This window comes from Coffea arabica, chromosome 3c (assembly GCF_036785885.1).
Source record: "Coffea arabica cultivar ET-39 chromosome 3c, Coffea Arabica ET-39 HiFi, whole genome shotgun sequence".
Lineage (NCBI taxonomy): Eukaryota > Viridiplantae > Streptophyta > Magnoliopsida > Gentianales > Rubiaceae > Coffea > Coffea arabica.
In genome coordinates this window covers 5,700,739-5,725,430 of record NC_092314.1, presented here as the reverse complement: position 1 = coordinate 5,725,430, position 24,692 = coordinate 5,700,739, and the positions used below count along the sequence as shown (strand labels likewise).

Sequence of the window (24,692 nt, the reverse complement as noted above, 5' to 3'; positions counted from 1 at the left end):
GCTATTTGCAAAATTTAAACAAAAAACATTTAGGAGCTCGTATTTAGCTCTTACTATTTTCTGGAAAAAATTCTCTAGCTCGGACATCCATTCATGAGAGTCAGCTTCGTTTCTTTGCTTTGCCTGCCCGCTATTTCTGAAAGAAATAGAGTCAAGTGTAATTTTTTTTTCTTTTTGGAAGATTTGCAGTTCAAGAAAACTAACATTGAAGTCTCTGATGCCTCCAGTGCGGGCCCCCTAACGCTTTTGGTGCTAACAGGGGCCTAGCCATCTTCTGAGCTAGCCTTTCCAGTTCATGACGATTGGTGCTAATCAGGGAAGTGGAATTCATTCTCTGACCCAGGAGTTCCTTTCTTTTTTTACGAATATAGAGGCTGCTAGAGAGCTCTGGGGGAGCTAGTAAAAAAAATTAAATTAGAGCTCGCATTTGCGGAATGCGAGCTCAATAAGTAGAGCTCGCATTTCGCGAATGCGAGCTCTATTCTAATCTCGCATTCGTGAAATGCGAGCTCTACGAATGCGAAGACCCCCGGACGGAATTCATTGCCAAAATCACCTATTTTGTAGAATTTTTTTAAAATTCATCACAAAATTAGAAATTTCTCAATTAAATAAGATTTCAGGAACCACAATTAACAAGCAATTAATGAAGTGCACTTTAATGGGTTTGTTTTGTTTGAAAATCAACCGAGTCTTTTCTCTGTTTTCTTCTTTAAGCCGCAGGAGTAACAATTAGATCCTGCAGTATTATATGTTTTCAGTACACTAATATTGGTAGAATTTCGATCTAACGGTGTCTAACTTCTATTATTTACAATAGTATGCCAAGGATTTTTTTGCCAGATGAATGCTAAAGGTTCATTCTTTAACTCTTTCTTTGCAGTTTGCTTAAAATCTTGTGCGCTTAACCTTTCGTGCTTTATTGGGTTCTCATCTTCATCCTTTGCATTTGCTAGTAACACTCACTATGGTCATACACAGACACACTCACTATAGATACTCACTATGGTCCATGAGGCAGCTGTGGCGTTGCCATTCTAATGTTTGGTTGTAGATTATATTACAGAAAAGATCATTTTCATTATTAATTAGCGGAACATGCATTTAGGAGTTCATGTAATATACAAGACAGCAGAGTTCTTTACATCATACAGATCAAGAATTTGTTACAAGTACAATGACTTTATTCGTATTTTAAGTTCAATGACTAACAAATTACACAACTAGCTTACTTCTATTTCGTTAAGCCGAAGTATACTGTAGGATGGAAAATATGGCCTGCACACTTGTTAGGAGAAGCAAGGCACATGCAGCCAGAAACGAAATGAAAGCCCACGGGTTATTAAAATATTTGCTCAGTAGGTGCGCCCTCCAAATATGCCAGCGCCTGCGAGTGTACTTGTCCACATCATCAAAAATTTTGGTGTAACAGAATCTCCCGCCAACATGAACATGGTTGCTTAGCTTGTTAAACATTGTAGAGAGTGCTTCATCACTACCTAACCGATTCTCGATGGTATCATGTCTGCGAAGCGTTTCAACATCGGATGGGGAATCTATGAGACAATCTATGAAGATTATGTAATCAGTTACGCACTTCCATGTCTCAGATGGATTAGACATATACTCTTCATATGCAATCAAGTTTCTGAAGACGGATTCTGTATGATCTTCCACAACTAAAGGAGGGATTTTAAATACACCATTTTCGAAAGTGATATGGAACAAGGATTTACCATCCTCTGCCTTCTCGAACTTGATTCCACTTTGTCGGAGCTCACCAGCTGATTTTACGAACAGATTTGAGCCCGTACGATTGGAATTCATGGTTGAGGAAAGTGTTTCAGAAAATGAGGCAGACAGAATTTTGTGCACGAGGCCAAGAAGATGAACCGCATTAAAAAGTTCGAAGATTTCAGAATGAGAATTTAGACCTGGATTGGGCAAGTTCCCAACCCGACAGAGATGAATAGCTAGGTCAATAAGGTTCCCTTCTCCTCTTGGTGACTTGGTCATATCGAACAGTTTCTGCAGGACAAAAAAGGGCAACTGATTCTCAAATAATATTAGGTCATTCACAGTGGCTGTGCGTAGCCAAAGCATCTGAAAAAGGGGGTCATTCTGCCAGTGTGATCCTGAATGTCCACATTTCCTCAAGAACTCGATGATAAAGCAGCCATCAAGGCATAGCATTTCAACAAAATCATCATTACTAAGATTGATTTCTTCTGCGTAACACCTTCGAGCTTGATCTTGAAGATCAGCCAAAGCTATGATGTATCTCTCAGCACTCTCACCTCTACGACGAAGAATCTCTTTGAAGTACCTTAGCTTATGCTTCTCCATCTCTTTCAGTTTAGGCTTACCGTGGTGATAAGGTCCGATGGAAACCACTTCTGGTTCGTATGCCTCTTCATTTTCACTTCGTAGTTGACCATGGATTTTGAAGATCGCTGGCTTCTCCGACGTATCCAATAGGTCAGAAAGCTTTTGATCAATGCGAATGGCAATTTGGTGAGATCTGTCTCTAGACATCTTTGTTGAGTACGTATAACAAAATGAAGAATTGCTGCAGGAGAAAACATCAAGAGGATCAGCCAACTGGGGAAGGTATGGGTTGGGAGAGGAAGTGTGAGTAAGAGGTCTTAGGTTCGAATCCTTCCATTTACACCATAAAAGAAGGTTTTTTTTTTTTTTTTTAAAAAAAAAGGAAGGATCAGCTAATTTAACTGTCAAGGTTGATTCCTATTGGAGTGAATCTTAAGGTCCGAGCTAGATAACTGTCCCAAAAATCTTTTTTTTTTTTTTAAAAAAAATACCTTGTGAGTGACTAATGACATTTTGTTGTTTCTTGGGTACAGTTAACTTGCACCAGAACATGCCTTTTGATCAGACAGTAGATTAAAATTCTCTGAATGATAAAGTAAAGCCTAAAATTTGGCTCCAAACCATATTGAATGTAGAAGCAGTCAAAGATGAAGAAAAGGAAAATCTTATTCATACCACCAAAGTTAATTTACAAGATATAGATGAAAGCTCTGAAGCGCAGTCGACGTCAGATGATCAACACTTAGCTAGACAAGAAGGTAATTGCGAGCATATATATGGAATCTATTAATGCTTAGAAATTTAGTTTGAGCCTGTGTAGTCCGTACTTTAACAATGTGGAAATTTTGGTCAAATTGTAGTTACCAAGAATGTATACTATCAGCTGGAAAAATGTTCCTGTTGCTAAGAATCATAATGAGGACACAAATGTTGGATTTTCTATCTCTTATGCAAACTTTTTTGGGTAGGTCTTGTGCAAACTAAAGACCAAGAAGAAAAGTTTATGAAATTCAGAAATTATCAGTAACTAACCGTTCTGTGTTTCTATACTTCCTGTTTAAAAGATGGATGAAACATGAATGATGAACAATTTTTTGTTTTCAGAAAGGACTCCCATGCGGGAAGCCCAAGTGTATGCCCAAGCATACACTGCTACTTTTGTTGTTAGGAATCCTGAAGAATGAAGATAGAGCTCACCGAAGTTGGAGAAAAAGATGTAAGAATATACGTACTTGCATAAGTAATGTATCTATACCGAAGATGATTCCCGCGTAATGCCAACTTCATGAGTTGACTTTAACAAAGCAGAGGCTTAAACCTTTTTGTACATCATTAACTCGGAAAATTATATATAATCCTCATGCAAATTAATGGGATGAAATTAAAATTTCTCAATAAATTTTACATAGAAAATTGAAAATTTCCTTTGGCTCAAAATTGGCTCTTAACCAAGTTTAATCTAGAAGCAGTCATAGATGAAGAAAATGAAAATCTTGTTCATACACCTAAGTTAAATTTGCAAGATATAGATGAAAGCTATGAAACATACCATACGGGATCCTCAGTGCCACTTTTTCAGTGATAATTCAGTGCCACTTCTATATTTATGCCAAGTGTCCTGTTTATTTAATTTGTTATGTACTATTTATTTAAATTTCTTCAACCATCATATGATAAGTGGGATTGACACTGAATTTGACATCAAATGGCGGCGTAGAGGATCCCAACTGGAAACATAGTCGATGTCAGACAATCAACACTTGACAAGAAGGTAATTGCGAGCATATATACGTGAAATCTGTTAATGCTTAGAAACATGATTTGAGCCTGTACAGTCCGTACCTTTATAATCTGGAAAATTTTGTCAAATTGCAGTTACCGAGAATGTATAGGATTACCCGGAAAACTGTTCCTGCTACTGAGAATCAAAATGAGGACATAAATGTTGAATTTTCTGTATTTTATTCAAACTAAAGGCCAATAAGAAAAGTTTATGAAATTTAGAAATCATCAGTGAGTAACTTACCGTTCTGACTAACACAATATTAATACCACTTGGGCGATAATACAATAAGAATCCCAAATTACCTACGGATGTAGAACAAATGTAATATGATACCATGAATAACTCCGGTATCATAATTTCTAAATAAGAATCAAGCTAAGCAAGCTAAATTGGTGTACCAATCATGTGAATGGCAATCTGGTAGTCCAAATAGCAAAATATAAGCTCCAGAAGCACTATCTGAACAATCTATGTGCTGCATGAATGCATTCAATTTGACAACTTTTTTAGGCATAAGGGTCCAGATACAACTTATATCTACAATGGAGTTTCGTGCTTTGTCTTTAGTAGTTGGCAATTAGTACAAACTAGTGGATTCCTTTTATAAATTCTCCACCTGAAGACGCTAAAATACCACTCAAATAACATAAATAAATGTTTATATAATTTAGGGAAAAGGGATGATTAATAAGAAAACTCACTCGGATGGTTGCAAATAAGAAGGGGATCTTTGATTATAAACTGGAGGAGCGATTCCTTCTTCTTTTCTGAATTCAGCAATGAAGTTGCAGGATCTTGAGTTGATTTTGATAGCAACAAAGAAAGTTCTCAGAGGTAAAACAGCTCTTTTCTTGTTTTTTAGTCTTGCGAGGAATTGCTGTGTTTTGAGCTGGGAAAGCGTGTTCAAGGGCCGAGTTTGACAACTGGTTTAGATTTTTATATCTATGTAAGGACTTTCCTTGATTGATTTTACGTGAACTATGGTGCACATGAAGGAACAAAAACTTTTCAAAAGCTCTGAAAATGACCATTCATTGACTGCCCATTCATTTTGTTTGTTTCGTATCACAGGGGTGGGAAAGGTTTACCATTTAGCTATAGGGGTGGGGAAGGTTTACCATTTCTGGATTGAAATCAAAGGTTCTTATCTTCATCCAATTCAGTCACAAATAAAATGATGAAGTTTTTAGGTAACTGATATTTCTCTATTGTAATTTTCTATTATTAATTTTCTACGCCTTATCAAGTGAAAAATTAAAATATTTCTTATACCCAATACCCAAAAAAAAAATCCCTTTGATAAGTGGGGAAACATTTACAAATTAGTGGGGTAGAAACAAATTTTCTGCAAAAGTCTATAGATGAAAATGAAAATGTCCCATGGCTTTTGGGGGCACCGTGGTTCTTGGCTGATTTGGCTGTATAGATATATACAAATATGACAAAGACAGAACACACACACACACATGGGGCAAACGCACTAAACCACTAATCTGTTGCCAATGCTTGAGATTTTGAGTACGTATTAGCCTTGCAAATTGGTAGGGTAGAAACAAATTTTCTGAAAAAGTCTATAGATGAAAATGAAAATGTCCCATCGCTTTTGGGGGCACCGTGGTGCTTGGCTGGTTTGGCTGTATGGATATATATAAATATGACAAAGGCAGAACACACACACACACATGGGCAAACGCACTAAACCACTAATCTGTTGCCAATGCTTGAGATTGTGAGTACGTATTAGCCTTGCAAATTGGTAGGGTAGAAACAAATTTTCTGAAAAAGTCTATAGATGAAAATGAAAATGTCCCATCGCTTTTGGGGGCACCGTGGTGCTTGGCTGGTGTGGCTGTATGGATATATACAAATATGACAAAGGCAGAACACACACACACACACACACATAGGGCAAACGCACTAAACCACTAATCTGTTGCCCATGCTTGAGATTGAGTACATATTAGCCTTGCACCAAGTTTTCAACTCTTCTATATCCTCCACCAATCTCAAGTGCCCCTACCCTGTACATCTACTCGTCGTTCCTTGAGAATATTGTTTAAGTGAAGTTTCTTAGCAATGTCCTACTCTTCCAAGGTTTTCAATTGGGTTGTTTTATTCTAGTCTTGAGCATTTGACTTGAGTGTAAAATAGATAACTTGCACCGGAATTAACTTGTACCAAAATAGATAACTACTGTGTGTTTAGTTTACACTTTATTTACATATATTGATTTATTTGCATTATTTACATATTTTCAACCACCTTTCTATCTCATATACACCACATCAAAAAAGTGTTACGGTATTATTTTCAAAAAAATTATCCCAAATAATCTCCTATCCAAACACAGACGCTTTAGTTACATAAAGTTGAACTTCACTCTCTTCTATGAGATTTACTCATAATAATAATACTCACAAAATCAGCTTATACTAGACACTATTAAATTCAACTTCACTCTCTTCTATGAAAGCATTACTCTTGAGATGTTTGCTCAAACACTCACACAACTATTGAGTTCATTTATTTATTATCTTCTCTTGAACTTTGGTGCATTTCGACGGAGGAAATGAACCTCTATACACTAATAAGGTGCTCGACATACAGCACCAATTGTCCTCGTTACATTAAATGCTAGATTCCTAAAAATCTGGTAAATTCTCGTCTAACTTCGCTTTAGATTCAAGCGTGACTTTGCAGTAAAACAGTTCCCACGACCAAGTTGCAAAAATTTACCTCTGCCAATTCTCCTAACAAACTACTACTAGCTAAAGAAAGAAACAAACTCACTACTAAATATAAATTCATAAATGAATGTAGCCCATTAGATTGTCATAAGTTAGTGATGACTTTTAACATTTCCCATCAGCATTGATTTTCTGTTGGCCAAATCAGAAACATTCCTCATATCCCGACTCGAAGGGACTAACCGCCCAACCCGTGGCACTCAGGGGTGCAGCCCCTCATGCTAGTCGAACGTGGTATGGTGCTTTGCGCTGCCATTGTGGTTAAGGAAATAAAGTTACGTCTTTGCTAATAACTATAGCTTTTGGTGTAATGGTAAGCGCTTGATCCTGACATTTTCCTTGTAATCATGCCGAGCATCTCTCGAAATTTTATTAACTTGGAAGGAGTTAAACTCTTTGTGAATATATTTGTAACTTGGTCATTTGTGTTGACATACTTCATGTCAACTATACCTTGCAACACCTTCTCTCAAACAAAGTTCACCTTAGCTCTCTGTTATTTTTTTAAGCAGTTTATATATTTGATCCTTGAAACTAATTTAAAGTCTCACAATGGTACTTCAAGTTTATTATTTGTTAGTCCCTAAACTATTTTTGAAGCCCATTGGAAGCACATTGACAATATTCTTTTTCTTGAGCATCTAAATCTTCAGGCGAGAGGTTGGGAGAGTTGATGAGGATTAAAATCTTCAAGGGGGACGATCCTTGGAGTTGTCGGTGGGGAGGCTGGGAGAGTTAATGAGCATTTGAATTTTCAGGGGAAGTTCCTTTGAGTTGCCAGGGGGAGGTTGGGAGAGTTGATGACCAGATATCACTATCTCACCAACCTCGTATATTCACCATTCACCAACATATTCATTTTCTTTTTCATTGACAAAGAAGTGATTTTGAAAAATTAATCTTGATGATATCTATAGTTCTCCACGTTCTAATTAGCTTTATTCTTTTTTTTTTTTTTTTGAAATCCTATTCTATTATGAGGAAGGATCTTTGGCGAGGGGATGATGGGGGGCGAGGGGGCGCCTCTTGTTGTTGATCCTCGGGTGTGCCTGCCTGCTACTGTTGCTTCTTGACGGAAATGATGTTGGCAGCGTTCCAATTAGTTGGTACCATATGCCAGAACGTTGCAAGTCCCCCACATGTGAAATTTTTATTTATTTTTCTTGAATATGGTTAGAAGAGAAAATTTTGAACGTCAAATATTCTGCTTTCAATGTTACCCTAGTTGTCGGTTACTCTTCTGCCAAACTCAAACGTGTAAATTATTTGAGAACCTAGCCAACCTAACATTAAGCACCCAACTTCAATGTTACCCTAGATATCTGTGCATAATTTTTAAATGAGAAATAGTTTTAAAATTAACAAGAATTTTTTGTTATTGATTACGAACAAGTCCAAACGTATATATAGGCACAAACACTTATAATATATATATATATATATATATATTTATAGCACACACGTAAAGCTGTGCTTTTACAGTCAAACGTAAACAAAAATGACCAAACCAGAATACATATATTCGTAGTCTCTATGAAATTAAGCTAGGAATAATTAACAAGAAAGGAGAAGAAGATTAGTACTTAACTGTTCCCAGTACATGATGGATCCAAATTGATAATAAATCATAAACCCATAAGAACAATCAAAGGAAAAACGATATTGAGGCAAAGGAAAATTTTTTGTTAATCAAACGAGACTCCTCCTTAGTGGCTGACTTCTATTGCTGATAAGGGATTCAATCCCATGTGACCACTCTGCCAACCAAACAATAATACTAGCCAATCCCTTAATGCCACATGGAAACATAAATAAATAGCCCAAAGCTTGGTTTCTATTTCTACAGTACATTTAGCCCCTGCACCAACGATATTTTCAACCCAATATTTGCTCTAGCAATCACAATTGCCCTATATATAACACTGGCGGTTTCTGTGCAATGTCCCATCCTGCTCTTCAGGTTCTCTTAATTCGTTTCTTAAGCTTTTATCTTGAGTACATAAAGGTTACTAAATTTGAATAATGGAATATCATTTCTGTTTGCTTTTGTCATATGCTGTACTAAAGTTGGAACCCTTTTAATTTGAAATGTACTTTCATGTTGAATTAATTATGCATTATAAATGGGGCTCGTTTTTGAGTAACCAAGTGTCTTTTTAAACACAATTCCATCACGATCCAGTTTCTTTCATTTTTTTTTAGAAGTGTATCGCAAGCTACCTTTCCTATTTTGCCTGAGCTGTTTCCAATTACTTTCTTTGTTCTTTTTTTTTTTTTTTTGGGAAAGGCCCCGGGGGGGGGGGGGGGTTGGGTTTGACCGAATGCTTGAAATAACACCTTGAAACGAATTATATGAATGATAAGTTCAAAACGGTGGCTGATGTGATCTTTTGTTGATTACCCAGTGCATTTGGATAAAAGCTTCTATAATGAGGAATGAAAATATATTATGCATTACATTCTGGATTGAAATCAAAGGTTCTTTTCTTCATCCAATTGGTCAAAATAAAATGATGAATTTTTTAAGAATTATGCAATTATCATAGATTAGTATGTGATCTTCTGATTTCTATTATGCATACTTTTATAGATAGAAGGCATTTGATTCGTCAAGGTCAAATTAATCAATAATGATTGTTTAGAAGCAAATGGGATGCATCTTTTCATGGAATGCAAATCAAACCGGGATGGGAAAAAAATGAGAAACCATTTGGAAGAAATCAGATAGCATTTAGTTCTGAATGTTCACAAGAAATAAGATACATGGAAATTCGCAGCAAACTAATATAATGGGTTGAAAAGCTCATTTATGGACACAGTGCGACGTAGATTCATGTTTCTAAGGCACCGTAACTTTGCTTATCGTTTAGGATAAGTAAATGGTGTCAAATTCAAGGCTAAGACCCGGTAACGTAGAGATTTTGGATTTTAATTCCTCAACAACCTTTCCGTTTCTTAAATTTCACTCCTTCCTTACTAAAAAAAAAAATTACAAGAAAATAGTGTCAAACCCATGAACAAATAAATTTTGCTGTGAAGATTTAGCATTAAGAATTTCTAAGCTTTGGCAAAGATGGTGATTTGAAATGGACTAGGACGAAGGATATACATGGCAGCTTTAGATTTTGAGGATGGATTAATCATATTTGTCCGCCTAATCTTCGTGGTCTGCATAAAGCCATGGATTCTGCTAAGGATGTGAATTGGGATTGGTATAAACCAAATCCCATCGTTGTCCTTCTCAATAGATTCATCAAATGTCATTCATGCAAAAAATAAGCCATGATGATATCCTAGAAATACACCCATTTATGTATAGGGATAATTACATCTACACCCCTCATGGTTTAGCCAAACTACCATTGTACCCCTCGAACTTTTGAAACCAACAATCACCCCTTTTGAATTAACGGAGGCTAAATGGTGTTAAACTTATTCTTGTGTGGACATAACTACCCCCAAAACTTTATACATTATTAAATACAAAAAAGAAAAATAACAATCATAAATATAACAAAAGGCAAAATAAAAGAATAAATAGAAAAGAAAGAAAGAAAAAACATATTAAAACTGAAAATTCAATAACCATAATAAAGTCACACAAAGGAGAACAACCAATTAATGATTTAACTGAAAAAATTTACTTAAATGACATAAAAGAGCATTTCATCAAATTACTAGACGAATTACTTCATCTATATAAATATTAGACGAACTAATACTGACTTTTATTGGACACACGAAAAGAAGAAGAATAAAAGGAAAAGCAAAAGAAGTCATTTCAGATACCAATACTGAACATACCTTTCTAAAATTTATATTTTGGTGAAGCCTTCTCGATTTCCTCCGATATTAATTCATCGATAAGCACATAATGATGGATGACCACAAAGGAGGAGTTTAGTTTGATTATTTTACCAAGAAAGGAGGAAGAGAATATTACGAAAGGGGAACAAATAAAAGGATTCGGCTGGAAACTTTTTTTTTTCTTTTTTCTCCTTACTTTGGTAATTGCGTGATTTGTTTTTTCTTATGGTAAAATGTCAAAAAACTCCCTATGGCTTGTCAAATGTTCAATTTAACTCTCTCTAATTTGAAAACATATACTATAGCTGCTTGTGGTTTTAACTAAATTAAAAATTGGATGAAAAGCATATAATCTAACGGTTTTATATGAACTGTCAATATTGTTCCTGTATAAATGAATTCCCTATGATTTGCTGAATATTCAATTTAATTTCTTATATTTTGAAAAACTATACTATAATTCCCTGTGGATTGAAAATTGAATAGAAAGCATTTCACGTATAGTAGGGGCAATATTGATATTTTACGTACAACCATTAGGTTGGATGCTTTTTGTCCAATCTTTAGTTTCGTCGAAACCATGGGAAGCTATAGTGTAGATCTTCAAATTAGAGGGATTTAAATTGAACATTTAGCAAATCATAGGGATTTTTTTTGGTATTTTACCCTTTTTCTTTTTATGGTGAACACTTGAATTTTGTTTTTCCCCCCTTTTTCTAGGAGATTAAATTATTTTCCCCTCAAATTTCATTATTTCTTTGTTTTTGTGTTAAGGTTTTGGTGAAACTTTCATGTTGGCCCCCACATCTCAAAGTTGGAACAATGGGGAGTTTGAACTGTCAGTCCCCGCAAAGAGTGTTCAGTTTTCTGATGTTGAGGTAGAGGTTCACTACAATTTTTTGCTTTTATGTGCACTCTTTTTCTCTTTGCGCATTTTCTTTTTCAGGTTTCTTTCATAATGGTATATATTTACAAAGTTGAGTTTGAGTTTTAATAATTTCTCAATTGAAGAAGCATACTGAGAATTCAACTAGAGCATTTATGCAAACATGTTGACAATTTAATTAGTCCCAGTGTCAAATCAAATACATATTTCAATAAGGATGAAAGGAATTTAGTGGTTAGGGGAGGAATTTTAAATTCTTCCTTACTGTTAGATTCATGATTCGAATCCTTCACAAATACATATCACTTTTCCGTAGTAGTTTACCATTGCAACTCATATCAATCTATTCTTCGATCTGCAATTTCACATGGTAACTTATCACATCAAGAAGCCTTCATCCATTAAAACTATCTTTTAATGGTTTTAATGTCAATCCTAGGTTGTTCATGTGTTTAAATCTAGGGGTAACCGTGCACGTTGTGCTGGGGTGCTTATTCTTTTCAGCTGCCCTTGAATTTTTTTAATCATAATTCTTTTAAACAATACAATAAAACTGAGAAAGAAAAAGTGTAAAAAAATGTAGCTTAAAGACCCATGTTTAAGGATATTAGCCAAGAGAAAGGGCAAAAAATGTATATTGAAGTAATTTTGCTATAACTTGACGTACATTTGCCAAAAAAATATTTTTGGAGAAAATAAAATTAAATGGATCCTGTCAAATCATACATAACACTCTAAATGATTTTTAGGGAGCTAAAGGAAGATGTCTTGGTCTATTTCTTGAATTAACATATGTATGAACTTTCATCAAATATCGCAAAATAATTTATTTATCAAAATTAGCATGAATAAATCATGTAACAAAGTTAGTTCTAACGTGTCGTAACACAAAAGTTCCAACTTTTCTAGATTTGAAAATCCGCATTAAGTTTAAGATTGTAAGAATATCATAAAGTCATGGCTGGTAAAATGGCAAAACAAATGTTCATTCTTCATAATAAAAAATGGAGAATTAATATCAGGACATATTTCTAACACGACTTAATTAGCAGTCATAGACTTTTGAAGAGGAAAATTACTATTAATCTTGACTTCAGAGTTAAAAAAACACTAGCACTCTAGCAAAACAAAACAATGCAGCAAGAAGCATAAAAATAATGATTACAAAAGCTAATTAATCTTTTCTAGGCCTATCAACGGTCCGAGTCCGGGTACGGGTAGGGATTTAATTCCGTTGCCCGGACCCGGATCAGTTTTGTCAAACAACAAAAATGGGTCGGATACGGAATATAGTATTCCAACCCGTATTAGACCCGGATCCGGATATAAATGGATTAATAATTTAAAAAATATATTTATCAATATAATTTGATTAGGGTGATGTATTTGAGTAAAGTCAATTTGATTTCTTTTCTTATTTATTTTTTTTGTATTAGTTAGAAATTAGTTTACAAATATTTTTTTTCTCATTTTTATTATAAATTGTAAGTTTTGATAAATTTTTTCGAGTAGACCCGACCCAGATCCGAGACTCGTCGGATCCGGATCCGGAAAATGAGAAAATCCAGTACTATCCGCATTAAGTTTAAGATTGTAAGAATATCATAAAGTCATGGCTGGTAAAATGGCAAATTAAATGTTCAATCTGCATAATAAAAAATGGAGAATTAATATCAGGATATATTTATAACACGACTTTAATTAGCAGCCATAGACTTTTGAAGAGGAAAACTACTATTAGTCTTGACATGAGAGTTAAAAAACACTAGCAGTCTAGCAGAACAAAACAATGCAGCAAGAAGTATGTAAGCAGCTTATAAATAATGATTACAAAAGCTAATTAATCATTCCTTCGTTGATTATAAAAAAGGTGAATGATTGCTTTCTTATATAGTGCTATTATAAACACATATTATAATCTCATGAAGTACGAACGGAAGGACCTAAGAAAATGAACTTCAGCAATAATGGTGTATATCTAGCCACTTTTTAGCTGTACCAACTTGTTAGGTTTACTAAATGCAATCATCCCATGTATATATAAATGTATATATAGATGCAAAAAAAAAAAAAAATCCAAATTTCAACATCAACATCTTTAAAAAAAAAAAAACTATTAAATCTATTGAGGAATTCACAGACACTTAACTCCCGTAACAAAAAACATAGTAAATACACCAATATCAGAATCTTTTCCACTTCAAATCATCACAATAAAATGAGATAGGAAAAGGAGCAATTATACATTTAAAGAATAGATTTAATAGTTTCTTCTGCATAACACCTTCGAGTGCGCTCTTCAAGCTGTGACGAGGCTACAATGTACCTTTCCACACTTGACTCGCCTCTTTGAAGAAGAAGCTGTTGCAAATACCACAGCTTATGCTTTTCCATTTTTGGTAATTTACTTTTAGCATGATGATAAGGCCCAATAGCAACAATTTCTGGTTCGTATGCCTGAGGGTTGTGCCTCCGTAGCCCGTCATGGACTCTGAATATACATTTCTCCTTTGATGTTCCTGATTTCTGCGAAAGCTTTCGATCGAGACCAGTAGAAATAAATTTTAGCATTTCTCCGGGCATCCTCTTTGGAGAATAAAATGCTGCACGGAAAGATTAACAAAATCAGTCTAATTAAGTTGATTGGCAACTGCTTGAACCAGGTTTATACTGATTTCCGGGTGCTGATTCTGACTTTTAAAAGTTTTTGTCGTTTGAAGCTAGTCATCATGGAAAGTTAGGTAAGGGCTGAAAACAAATCAATGTCACCAGCCCGTATTGCTGGGAGGGATACATAATCTTGGCTATTCTATTGTCTTGTTTAGGCATTTGTCTTCCAATCTTACTCAATTGATCTAGTTAGGATCTATAAATTCTTAAACATTTTAATTTCCTAGAATTTTGAGATATGAGTTCATAGCTGTTCTTTTCCACTAAACTTTAGATGGCTAGCAATTTTTCCTTTGTGGAGGGAAAATAGTGAGCGACTGAGCGCAATAAAGAGGAGAACAGCCAATGTTTAAGCCCTCTATTTCTTTAAAAAAAAGTAGACATGTCTCAGCCCTTCATTCATTAGCATATGCTTTGCTTCGCGAAGTGACAAACATGAGAAAGGTCGGAACTTTGGAGACAACATTTCTTAGATAAAGCCTTCACATATACAACTAAGAACTACTTAAATTTTACATATGTACTTAATTTTGGTACCAGCAAGCATGACAGATTCACTTATTGTACTGCTTCTTTTTTTTTTTTTTTTTTTCTTTCAGTCTTTATGCCTTACTTAGCATTCTAGCCAATGTGGATGCAGTGGCTAATTAGATAAGATTTCGGGAACCATAAGCAACAAGCAATTCATGTTTATAACTATTTGCCCAATAAAGTGTTCTGCCGGGTTTTCTTTGTTTGAAAATCAACCGAGCCTTTTCTCTGTTCTCTTCTTTAAATCACAGGAGTAACAATTAGATCCTGTAGAACTATATGTTTTCAGTAAACTTATTTTGTTAGCATTTCAATCAACTGGTATCTAACTGCTATTATATATGATAGTATGCCAAGGATTTTTTGCCAGATGAATGCTTCATTTTTTTAATTCTTTCTTTGCAATTTGCTTAAAATCTTGTGTACTTAATTTTCGTGCTTCATTGAGTTCTCATCATCAGCCTTCGCATGCATTTAGTAGTACTCTCCCTAAGATAGGACTAGTGCTAGGTAACACTCAAAGATACATGTGTAGACAGATCCATGTTCATAAAAATTGTCAGGTTGACTAAAATGACTCAATGACCCCGACGGGGCATTGCTATTTTAATATTCATAAGTACAATGACTAACAAATTACAAACTAGCTCCCTTTAATTTCATAACGATTGCAGCCAGACGTGAAATGAAAGCCCACGGGGCATGAAAATATTTCTGCATGAGGTATTCCCTATGGATGCGGTAGCGGTAGTACTTCTCAATTTCCACAAAAATTTCGTCGTAACAGAAAGGTGGTTCAATAGAAACATCGCTGCTTAACTTGTTAAACATTACAGAGACTGCTTTATCATTGCCTAACCCATGCCTGATGATGTCACGGTTGCGAAGCTTTTCAACGTCTGACGGGGAATCTATGAGAAGATCCATGAAGCTTATGTAATCAGTTACATACCTCCGTGTCTCAAATGGCTTAGACATATACTGTTCGTATGCAATCAAGTTTCTGAAGATGGATTCTGTATGATCATCCACAAATAAAGGAGGGATTTTAACTACACCATTTTTGAAAGTGATATGGAGCAAGGATTCACTGTTTATTGCCCTCTTGAACTTGGTTCCACAATGTACTAGCTCAATAACTGGTTTCTGCAATGAGGTTGGAGTCTCTTTAGGTTTGAGACACGTAAGTGTGTTGGAAAATGAGGCAGTGAAATTTTTGTGCATGAGGTCAAGAAGATGAACAGCCTCATAACCTGCAGGGATTGTAGAATGAGAACTTTGACCTGGATAAGAACCAGGCATGAGCGAAGACAGACGGCGAATAGCTAGGTCATTAAGGTTCTCTTCTTCGCCCCGCAACTTGGTCATATCAAACAGTTTTTGCAGGACAACAAAGGGCAACTGATTCTCAAATAATATTAGGTCTCTCTTAGTGGCTGATATTAGCCAAGACATCTGAAAAATGGGATCATTCTCGCTGTATAATTTAGGCTGATAAAGTTTCCTCAAGAACTCAATGACAAAGCAGCCATCAAGGCATAGCATTTCAACAAAATCACCATCTGAAAGATTGATTTCGTCTGCGTAAGAACTTTTAGCTTCTTCTTGAAGTTCAGCCATAGCTTCGACGTATTTCTTAGCACTTGACTCTTTTCTTCTAAGAAGAAGCATGTTCAAGTACCTTACCTTATGCTCCTCCATCTTTTTCAGTTTAGGCTTACCGCGGTGATAAGGTCCGACGGAGACGACTTGTGGTCTATGTTTTCAGACTCGGACCGGGTATCGACTCGGTCAGGGTCAGGGGTCAGGGGTCAATGGGTTCGACCGGGTTCGACCGGGGGTTAAATCAGATGACGTCATAAATAAAAATTATTTAAAAATTAAAATATTATATTTAAAATATCTAAGATCATGTTAATATTAACAAAGGTATATTCATATATGCTTAACGTTTCAAATGTATTTAACAATAAAATACAAAGAAATTAGAATAATCAAGGAGCAATTTATATTATTTAATGAATATTAACAAGTTTAGAATTAAAATTATGGACTTGATTAAAAAATAACACCAAACTTTAGGACAATATTTATAAAGTATGAAATATTTGAGGTATATTAATAGTTTTTAACAACTTAAGGATCAAAACATAATATTGAAAATGTTTTGATCCTATATCAGATGAAAGTGCTTTGAAGTTTGACCCCACGCCACACCTCTCATTTCTTCCTCTACTCCTGACGGTGTCATTTCCTCTTCCTGCAACTCCCTTCTTCATCTTCCACGCCATTCTGCAACTCCTTTCTTCTTCTTCATCTTTTTTTTTTAATTTCATTTTCATTCTTATTTTATTAGTTATTTGTTCTCAAACCCATGAAATATCATGCTTTTATCTGATTTCTGCAAACTGTTCTCTTCTCCACGCTCTTTTTTGCATTTTTGGGTCTTTTTTTTTCTTTTGAATACAAGATCTAAGATTATATCTTATTTTAAAAAAGGGGTAAAACATTGATTTTTCATGCTTGAATTGAACTCAAAGAGTGAAAATGGATTTGCGGAGGAGGGGGAGCTCACAAGGATTTGGGGTTAAGAGGTCAGGAAGGGTAAAAAAGAATTTAAAAATGGAGAATAAGAAAAACCCGGTTCGTACGGGTTCTTCAGGTTTCCGGTCAAACCTGGTCAAAATCGGGGTTTGACCGAGTCTTGACCAATCCGAGTTTTTAAGATAGCTCGGACCGGACACTTGGCCGGTTCTCGATTCAACCGGTCGGACCGGCCGGTCCGGTCCGAGTTTGAAAACACAGCTTGTGGTTCATATGCCATTTCATTTTCACATCGTAGTTTACTATGGACTTTGAAGATCGATTGCCTTCTCCACGCATCCGATAGGTCAGAATATGTTGATTTTTTCACAGCCGCAATGTTTGACTGTGGCATAAGTTTTTCATCCCACATCGCACAAAGCCAAGAAGAAGTCGGCTACTCGAGGCCTATAAAAGGAAGGGTCCTCTGAAGATTTTAATTAGCACCACTCAAGAGAGTTATATGGGCTATTAGTTTCTTGAGTCATCTAACCCATTCAGTTAAATATTTTAGGCTCTCTTGTTTTGAGTTTAGGAATATTTTCTAAACTCTTTTGTAAGTGCCTATTGGCCTAGGAACCACTTTCCTACGGGTTTTGTATTTCTTCTTCATAGTAGAAATATTGCTCCTCCCTCGCCCGTGGACGTAGGTCAATTTGACCGAACCACGTAAATCTTCTGTGTCTTTTATTTGCTTTGTTATCCGTCTTTATATGGTCGGTTTTACCGCCTAATTATTATATGGCTGGTATCTACCGCCTATCTATTATATGGTCGGTTATACCGCCTAATTTGTGCTAACTTGAGTTTGTCTATTTCCTGGCCCGGTCCTAACAAACTGGTATCAGAGCTGGTTATTATATTTTGCAAGATAGGTTCATTTGGTGGGGCCCGTTCATCTGGTGGGGCCTGTCCATCCTGTGGGGCCTACTCATCCTGTGGGGTCCGTTTACCTGTGGGGCCCGCTTATCTCGTGGGGTCCGCTCACCTTGTGGGGCCCGCTCACGAGACTTGCATATTTGTTTTGTCAGTTTTTTTTTTTAGACAAACTACAAATTACAGATTTTGTGGCAACAATGACGATAACAAAGACGGTTGTCGAGAAATTCGACAGGAATGTCAACTTCGGCATGTGGCAGCTCAAGATGGAAGCCATTCTTATTCAAGACGGAGTTGATCTAGCGATTCATGGAATCGAGAACAAGCCAGAAGATGTAAAGGATGCGGATTTCGCCAATATGGATAAGAAGGCCAGATCCAGCATAATTTTAAATCTCTCCGATGAGGTGTTGCGTGAGGTAGCAACGGAGATTTCGGCCAAGGCTATGTGGGATAAATTGAAAGCCTTGTATATGAAGAAAACAGTCGAGAATCGACTATATCTAAAGCAGAGTTTATATATGTTTCGGATGTCTGAAGGTACATCTATACTCTCCCATCTTGATAAATTTGATTCCATTATTATGAATTTGGAGAATATAGATTCGAAAATTGATGATGAAGATCAAGCCCTATTACTTTTGTGTTCCCTTCCCCAATCCTTTAAGCATTTCCGTGATACTATGATATATGGAAAGGAAACAATTTCGTATCGGGAAATTAAATCTGCATTAAAATCTAAAGAGCAGATAGATAGGGATATTACTGGGGAAACTAGTGGGAGTCAAGCCGATGGCTTGTTTGTTCGGGGTAGATTTGAGAAGAGAAACATAGAAAATAGAAGTAGATCCAAATCCAGACATAAAAATGTGGTGTGCAACTATTGTAAAAAGAAGGGCCATATTATCTCTGATTGCTTTAAATTATAAAGAAAAGCAAAAGGGGAAATTTGTTGAAAGAAATACTGAATCCACTGAAGCTAGTATAGCAGCTGATGAGAATGATGGAACTATTTTCTGTGCAATAGAAAATAATTTTAGGTCTAACAATGAGTGGATTTTAGATTCGGGTTGTTCGTATCATATGTGTCCCAATAGGGACTGATTTTCAACATATGAATCAACTGAAGGTGGAGTTGTCTTAATGGGTAACAACGCCGTTTGTAAAGTTGTTGGCAAAGGCACAATCCGGATTAAAATGTACGATGGTATTGTGAGGACGCTCACAAATGTTAGACATGTTCCAGATTTGAAGAAAAATCTCATCTCTTTGGGCACTCTTGAGTCTATCGGGTGCAGGTATTCAGGTGGAGATGGAGTTCTCAAAATCACTCGAGGAGCTCTTGTTGTTATGAAGGCACACAGATCTGGTACTTTGTATATTTTGCAGGGATCTACTGTGACAGGTGCTGCTGCTATTTCAACATCATCTTTGTCAGATACAGACATCACCAAATTATGGCATATGCGTTTGGGGCACATGAGTGAAAAAGGCTTGGGCATACTAAGTAAAAGAGGACTTCTTTGTGGACAAAGTATCGGGCCATTGGAATTCTGTGAACATTGTATTTTTGGGAAGCAGAAAAGAGTCAGCTTCAGTTCACCAGCAATTCACAAGACAAAAGGTACTCTTGATTACATTCATTCAGATCTATGGGGTCCTTCTCGTGCTCTTTCTAAAGGTGGTGCCAGGTACATGTTAACTTTCATTGATGATTATTCAAGGAAAGTTTGGGTCTATTTTCTTAAGCATAAAAATGATGTTTTCCTAACTTTCAAGCAATGGAAAGTTTTGATTGAGAAACAAGCAGGAAAACATGTTAAGCGGTTGAGAACAGATAATGGCATGGAATTTTGTGGAGGTGAATTTAATGAATTTTGTAAAAATGAAGGAATTGTTCGGCATCACACAGTCAGAATGACGCCTCAACAAAATGGTGTGGCTGAACGTATGAACAGAACACTTTTGGAGAGAGCAAGATGTATGATCCCCAATGCAGGGTTGACAAATGACTTTTGGGCAGAGGCGATCAATATGGCTTGTTTTATTGTCAACCGTTCTCCTTCTGCATCTCTTGATTTCAAAACTCCTGAGGAAGTTTGGTCAGGTACTCCTGCTGATTACTCCAATTTAAAAGTTTTTGGGTGTCCAGCATACATGCACGTGAATGATGGAAAATTGGAGCCTATGGCTAAAAAGTGCATTTTTCTTGGGTATGCTTCTGGGGTGAAAGGATACAGATTATGGTGTCCTGATCCCAAATCTCCAAAATTTGTAATCAGTAGAGATGTTACTTTTGATGAATTGACTATGTTATCTTCCAAGAAGGAGTCTTCTAGTCCTTGTACTACTGATAGTACACAGAAGCAGGTGGAGCTTGATATTGGCAGTTCTGGTCCTTCTCAATCCAAATCTTCTATTCATCAAATGCCAGTAGATACACCTGAATCTACTATTGAAGAAAGTTCAGAAGAAGAGGAGTATTCCATAGCCAGAGATAGACAAAGGAGAGACATTCGACCACCACAAAGATATGCAAATTTAGTTGCATATGCTTTGTCTGTTGCAGAAGAAACTGATGCAGTTGGTGAGCCTTCCACCTATTCAGAAGCAGTTTCTTGTGATGATTCTGTAAAGTGGTTGATTGCGATGAATGAAGAAATCGAATCTCTTCATCAAAATGAAACTTGGGTTCTTGTAAAGCCGCCGTCAGCTAAGAAAATTGTTGGTTGCAAGTGGGTCTTCAAGAAAAAGGAAGGTATTTCAGGGGTTGAAGATGCAAGATATAAAGCACGATTGGTTGCAAAGGGCTATAGTCAGGTACAAGGTGTTGATTTTAATGATATATTCTCACCTGTTGTTAAACATAGCTCTATTCGTGTTTTGCTTGCTTTAGTTGCCATGTATAATTTGGAGTTAGAACAACTCGACGTTAAGACAGCTTTCTTACATGGCGAACTTGAAGAACAAATTTATATGAGACAACCCCAGGGCTTTGAAATTGAAGGTAAAGAAGACCATGTTTGCTTATTAAAGAAATCCTTATATGGATTGAAGCAATCTCCAAGACAATGGTATAAGAGGTTTGATTCCTTTATGTTGGGTCATGGTTATTTGAGGAGCATGTATGATAGTTGTGTTTGCTTCCGGAAGATAAATGATGGTTCTTTCATTTATTTGCTGCTTTATGTTGATGACATGCTCATTGCTGCCAAGAATTTGTCAGAAATTCACACCTTAAAACTGCAGTTAAATAGTGAATTTGAAATGAAAGATTTAGGAACAGCTAAGAAAATTCTTGGCATGGATATCAATCGAGATCGAGGAGTAGGGAAGTTATTTTTAACCCAGAAAAATTACCTTGAAAAAGTCTTGGAACGTTTTGGCATGAAAGATGCTAAACCAGTATCTACTCCTCTTGCTAGCCATTTTCGGCTATCTGCTGCTCAATCACCAAAATCAGATGAAGAGGAAGATTATATGGCACGGGTTCCTTATTCCAGTGCAGTCGGCAGTATTATGTATGCAATGGTTTGTACTCGTCCAGATATTGCACAAGCAGTCAGTGTTGTTAGCAGATATATGTCTTGCCCTGGTAAAACACATTGGCAGGCTGTGAAGTGGATTCTCAGATACTTGCGAGGTACTTCAAATGCATGTTTGGAGTTTGGAAGAAATAATAATACTTTGGTTGGTTTTGTAGACTCAAACTACGCTGGAGATCTTGACAGGAGAAGATCACTTTCAGGCTATGTATTTTGCATTGGCGGTTGTGCTGTTAGTTGGAAAGCTACTCTACAACCTGTCGTAGCTTTGTCTACTACAGAAGCAGAATATATGGCTGTGACCGAGGCAATCAAAGAAGCCTTGTGGTTGAAGAGTTTATTTAGCGAGCTAAGTCTATATCAAGGTGTTACTGATATTCACTGTGATAGTCAAAGTGCCATACACTTGACTAAAGATCAGATGTATCATGAGAGGACGAAACACATTGATGTGAAGTATCACTTCATTCGGGATATCATTGCTGAGGGAAAAGTCCTTATTCAGAAAATCAATACTAAGGACAATCCAGCCGATATGTTTACGAAACCTCTTCCAGTTTACAAGTTCAAGCAGTGCTTGGACTTGATTGGTGTTCGTTTGTGATTTAAGCCCATTGGGGCTTATGTGGAGAAGGTGGAACAATTTTACTATTGTCGATGGTAGGATTCCAAATTATGCCAAGGTGGAGATTTGTTGATTTTTTCACAGCCGCAATGTTTGACTGTGGCATAAGTTTTTCTTCCCACATCGCACAAAGCCAAGAAGAAGTCGGCTACTCGAGGCCTATAAAAGGAAGGGTCCTCTGAAGATTTTAATTAGCACCACTCAAGAGAGTTATATGGGCTATTAGCTTCTTGAGTCATCTAGCCCATTCAGTTAAATATTTTAGGCTATCTTGTTTTGAGTTTAGGAATATTTTCTAAACTCTTTTGTAAGTGCCTATTGGCCTAGGAACCACTTTCCTACGGCTTTTGTATTTCTTCTTCATAGTAGAAATATTGCTCCTCCCTCGCCCGTGGACGTAGGTCAATTTGACCGAACCACGTAAATCTTCTGTGTCTTTTATTTGCTTTGTTATCCGTCTTTATATGGTCGGTTTTACCGCCTAATTATTATATGGCTGGTATCTACCGCCTATCTATTATATGGTCGGTTATACCGCCTAATTTGTGCTAACTTGAGTTTGTCTATTTCCTGGTCCGGTCCTAACAGAATACTTTTCATCAATGCGAACGGAGATTTCGTCAGATATGTCTTCGGACATCTTTGTTGAGTACGTATAAACAGCAGGAAAAATTGCTACGGGAGAAACAGCAAGAAGGATCAGCAAATTTAAGCATTTTGGTTGATTCCCATTAGAATGAATCTTAACCAAGCGCTACATGACTATCACAAAATTCCTTTTTTTTTTTTGTGCATTTTGGTGACTGGTGAAACTTGTTGTTTCTTGGGTACAGTTGACTTATACCACAACATACCTTTTGATCAGACAGTAGATTAAAATTCTCTGAATAACAAAGAAGAGCCTCAAAATTAGTTCCTAACCAAATTGAATGCAGAAGCACTCTTAGGTAAAGAAAAGGAAAATCTTATTCATACACCAAAGTTAATTTGCAAGATATAGATGAAAGCTATGAAGCATAGAAGTCAGATGATCAACACTTGGACAAGATGATACATATAAATGGAATCTATTCATGCTTCGAAACTTAATTTGAGCCTGTATGGTCCGTACCTTAAAAACGTGGAAAAAAATTTGTCAAATTCCAGTTACCAAGGATGTATAGTTTTAGCTGGAAAACTGTTCCTGTTCCTTATAAGAATCATAATGAGGACATAAATGTTGGATTTTCTATTTTGTATGCAAACTAAAGACCAAGAAGAAAAGTTTATGAAACTCAGAAATTTTTAGTGGTTAACTAATTACCGTTCTGTGTTTCCAGACTTCGTTATCAAAAGATGGAGGAAACATGAATGACGAGCAATTTTTTGTTTCCAGAAAGGACACCCATGTGGGAAGTCCAAACAAACACCACTAGTTTTGTTGTTAGGAGTCATGAAGATGCCGCTCACCAAAGTTGGAGAAAAAGATGTAAGAATATACGTACTTGCACAGGTTATGTATCCATATCGAAGATGATTCCCGCGTAATGCCAACATCATGAGTTGACTTTAGCAAAGCAAAGGCTCAGACCTGTTTGTACATGATTAATTAAAAAAAAATTATATATAATCCCGACCAAAATTAATGGAATAAAATAAAAATTTGTAAAAAAATTGTATACAGAAAATTAAAAATTTCCTTTGGCATAGTAGCTCCGCCGGTTCTTGGCTCGTTTGGCTATATGGATATGCATACAAATGATAAAGACAATGAAAAAGCTTTACTTTGTACCATAGACATAGAAGGCATGCCATTAAGCTAAAAAAATCTATGCAAACTGATATATCTGTTTGTGTGCAACTAAGATTTAGGCTGTTAAATAAACAAGAAAGCACATAATTACACGAGAAGAATACACACACACACTAGCCTGTACCTAACACAGAAGAATTTCCTCAGATGTTAGCCGTTGCACATGTTGAAATTGTGGCGGGTTTAACACCAAATTATTGGATTAAATCCACTAATATAGGAGGGCAAACGAACAATTTTATTACATTTAAAGTGTATTCGGAAATTCTTATAATAACAATATTCGGAAAATAAACTTATAATAGATGATACCAAATTGAGCCTCACCCTCTAATTTTATTGGAGTCGCACTCTTGAGATATTTGCTCAAACTTTCTTTCTCTCCAGCTCTGGTGCACTTCAATTGAGAAAATGAACCACTATTTATATTAGTAAGGTGCTCGACATGCAACACCAATTTTCCTTATCACATTAAATGTTAGAATCCTGAAAACACCATTTGATAAAGTTGAA

The 24,692-nt window shown here is 36.1% G+C and overlaps 2 protein-coding genes and 1 long non-coding RNA gene across 3 annotated transcripts; all 3 read right to left on the bottom strand.

Annotated features, from left to right (window-relative positions):
* Window positions 1-1,099: 1,099 nt before the first annotated feature.
* LOC113734376 (UPF0481 protein At3g47200-like) lies at window positions 1,100-5,034 on the bottom strand. Its single transcript, XM_027260900.2, has 2 exons — window positions 4,816-5,034; window positions 1,100-2,569 (listed from the first exon to the last, which is right to left on the bottom strand). Exon 2 carries the CDS (start codon window positions 2,533-2,535, stop codon window positions 1,243-1,245), a length of 1,293 nt encoding a protein of 430 aa, XP_027116701.2. The 5' UTR covers window positions 2,536-2,569; window positions 4,816-5,034; the 3' UTR covers window positions 1,100-1,242.
* An 8,655-nt stretch (window positions 5,035-13,689) lies between these two features.
* LOC140038026 (uncharacterized) lies at window positions 13,690-24,564 on the bottom strand. Its single transcript, XR_011841838.1, has 3 exons — window positions 24,507-24,564; window positions 23,872-23,957; window positions 13,690-14,157 (listed from the first exon to the last, which is right to left on the bottom strand). It is a non-coding gene; the product is annotated as an uncharacterized lncRNA (long non-coding RNA).
* Window positions 15,392-17,046, bottom strand: LOC140038011 (UPF0481 protein At3g47200-like). The gene is made up of 2 exons (XM_072083203.1): window positions 16,973-17,046; window positions 15,392-16,511 (listed from the first exon to the last, which is right to left on the bottom strand). Exons 1-2 carry the CDS (start codon window positions 17,044-17,046, stop codon window positions 15,392-15,394), a joined length of 1,194 nt encoding a protein of 397 aa, XP_071939304.1.
* Window positions 24,565-24,692: the final 128 nt, after the last annotated feature.

What these genes read in the sequence shown, in the direction of transcription:
- LOC113734376 (XM_027260900.2), bottom strand. Translation starts at nt 2,535, where the DNA reads ATGTCTAGAGACAGATCTCACCAAATTGCCATTCGCATTGATCAAAAG.
- LOC140038011 (XM_072083203.1), bottom strand. Translation starts at nt 17,046, where the DNA reads ATGGCGTGGAAGATGAAGAAGGGAGTTGCAGGAAGAGGAAATGACACC. An exon ending in AGTAGAGGAAGAAATGAGAG is followed by an intron (nt 16,512 to 16,972) that starts GTGTGGCGTGGG and finishes CTGAAAACATAG; the next exon opens with ACCACAAGTCGTCTCCGTCG.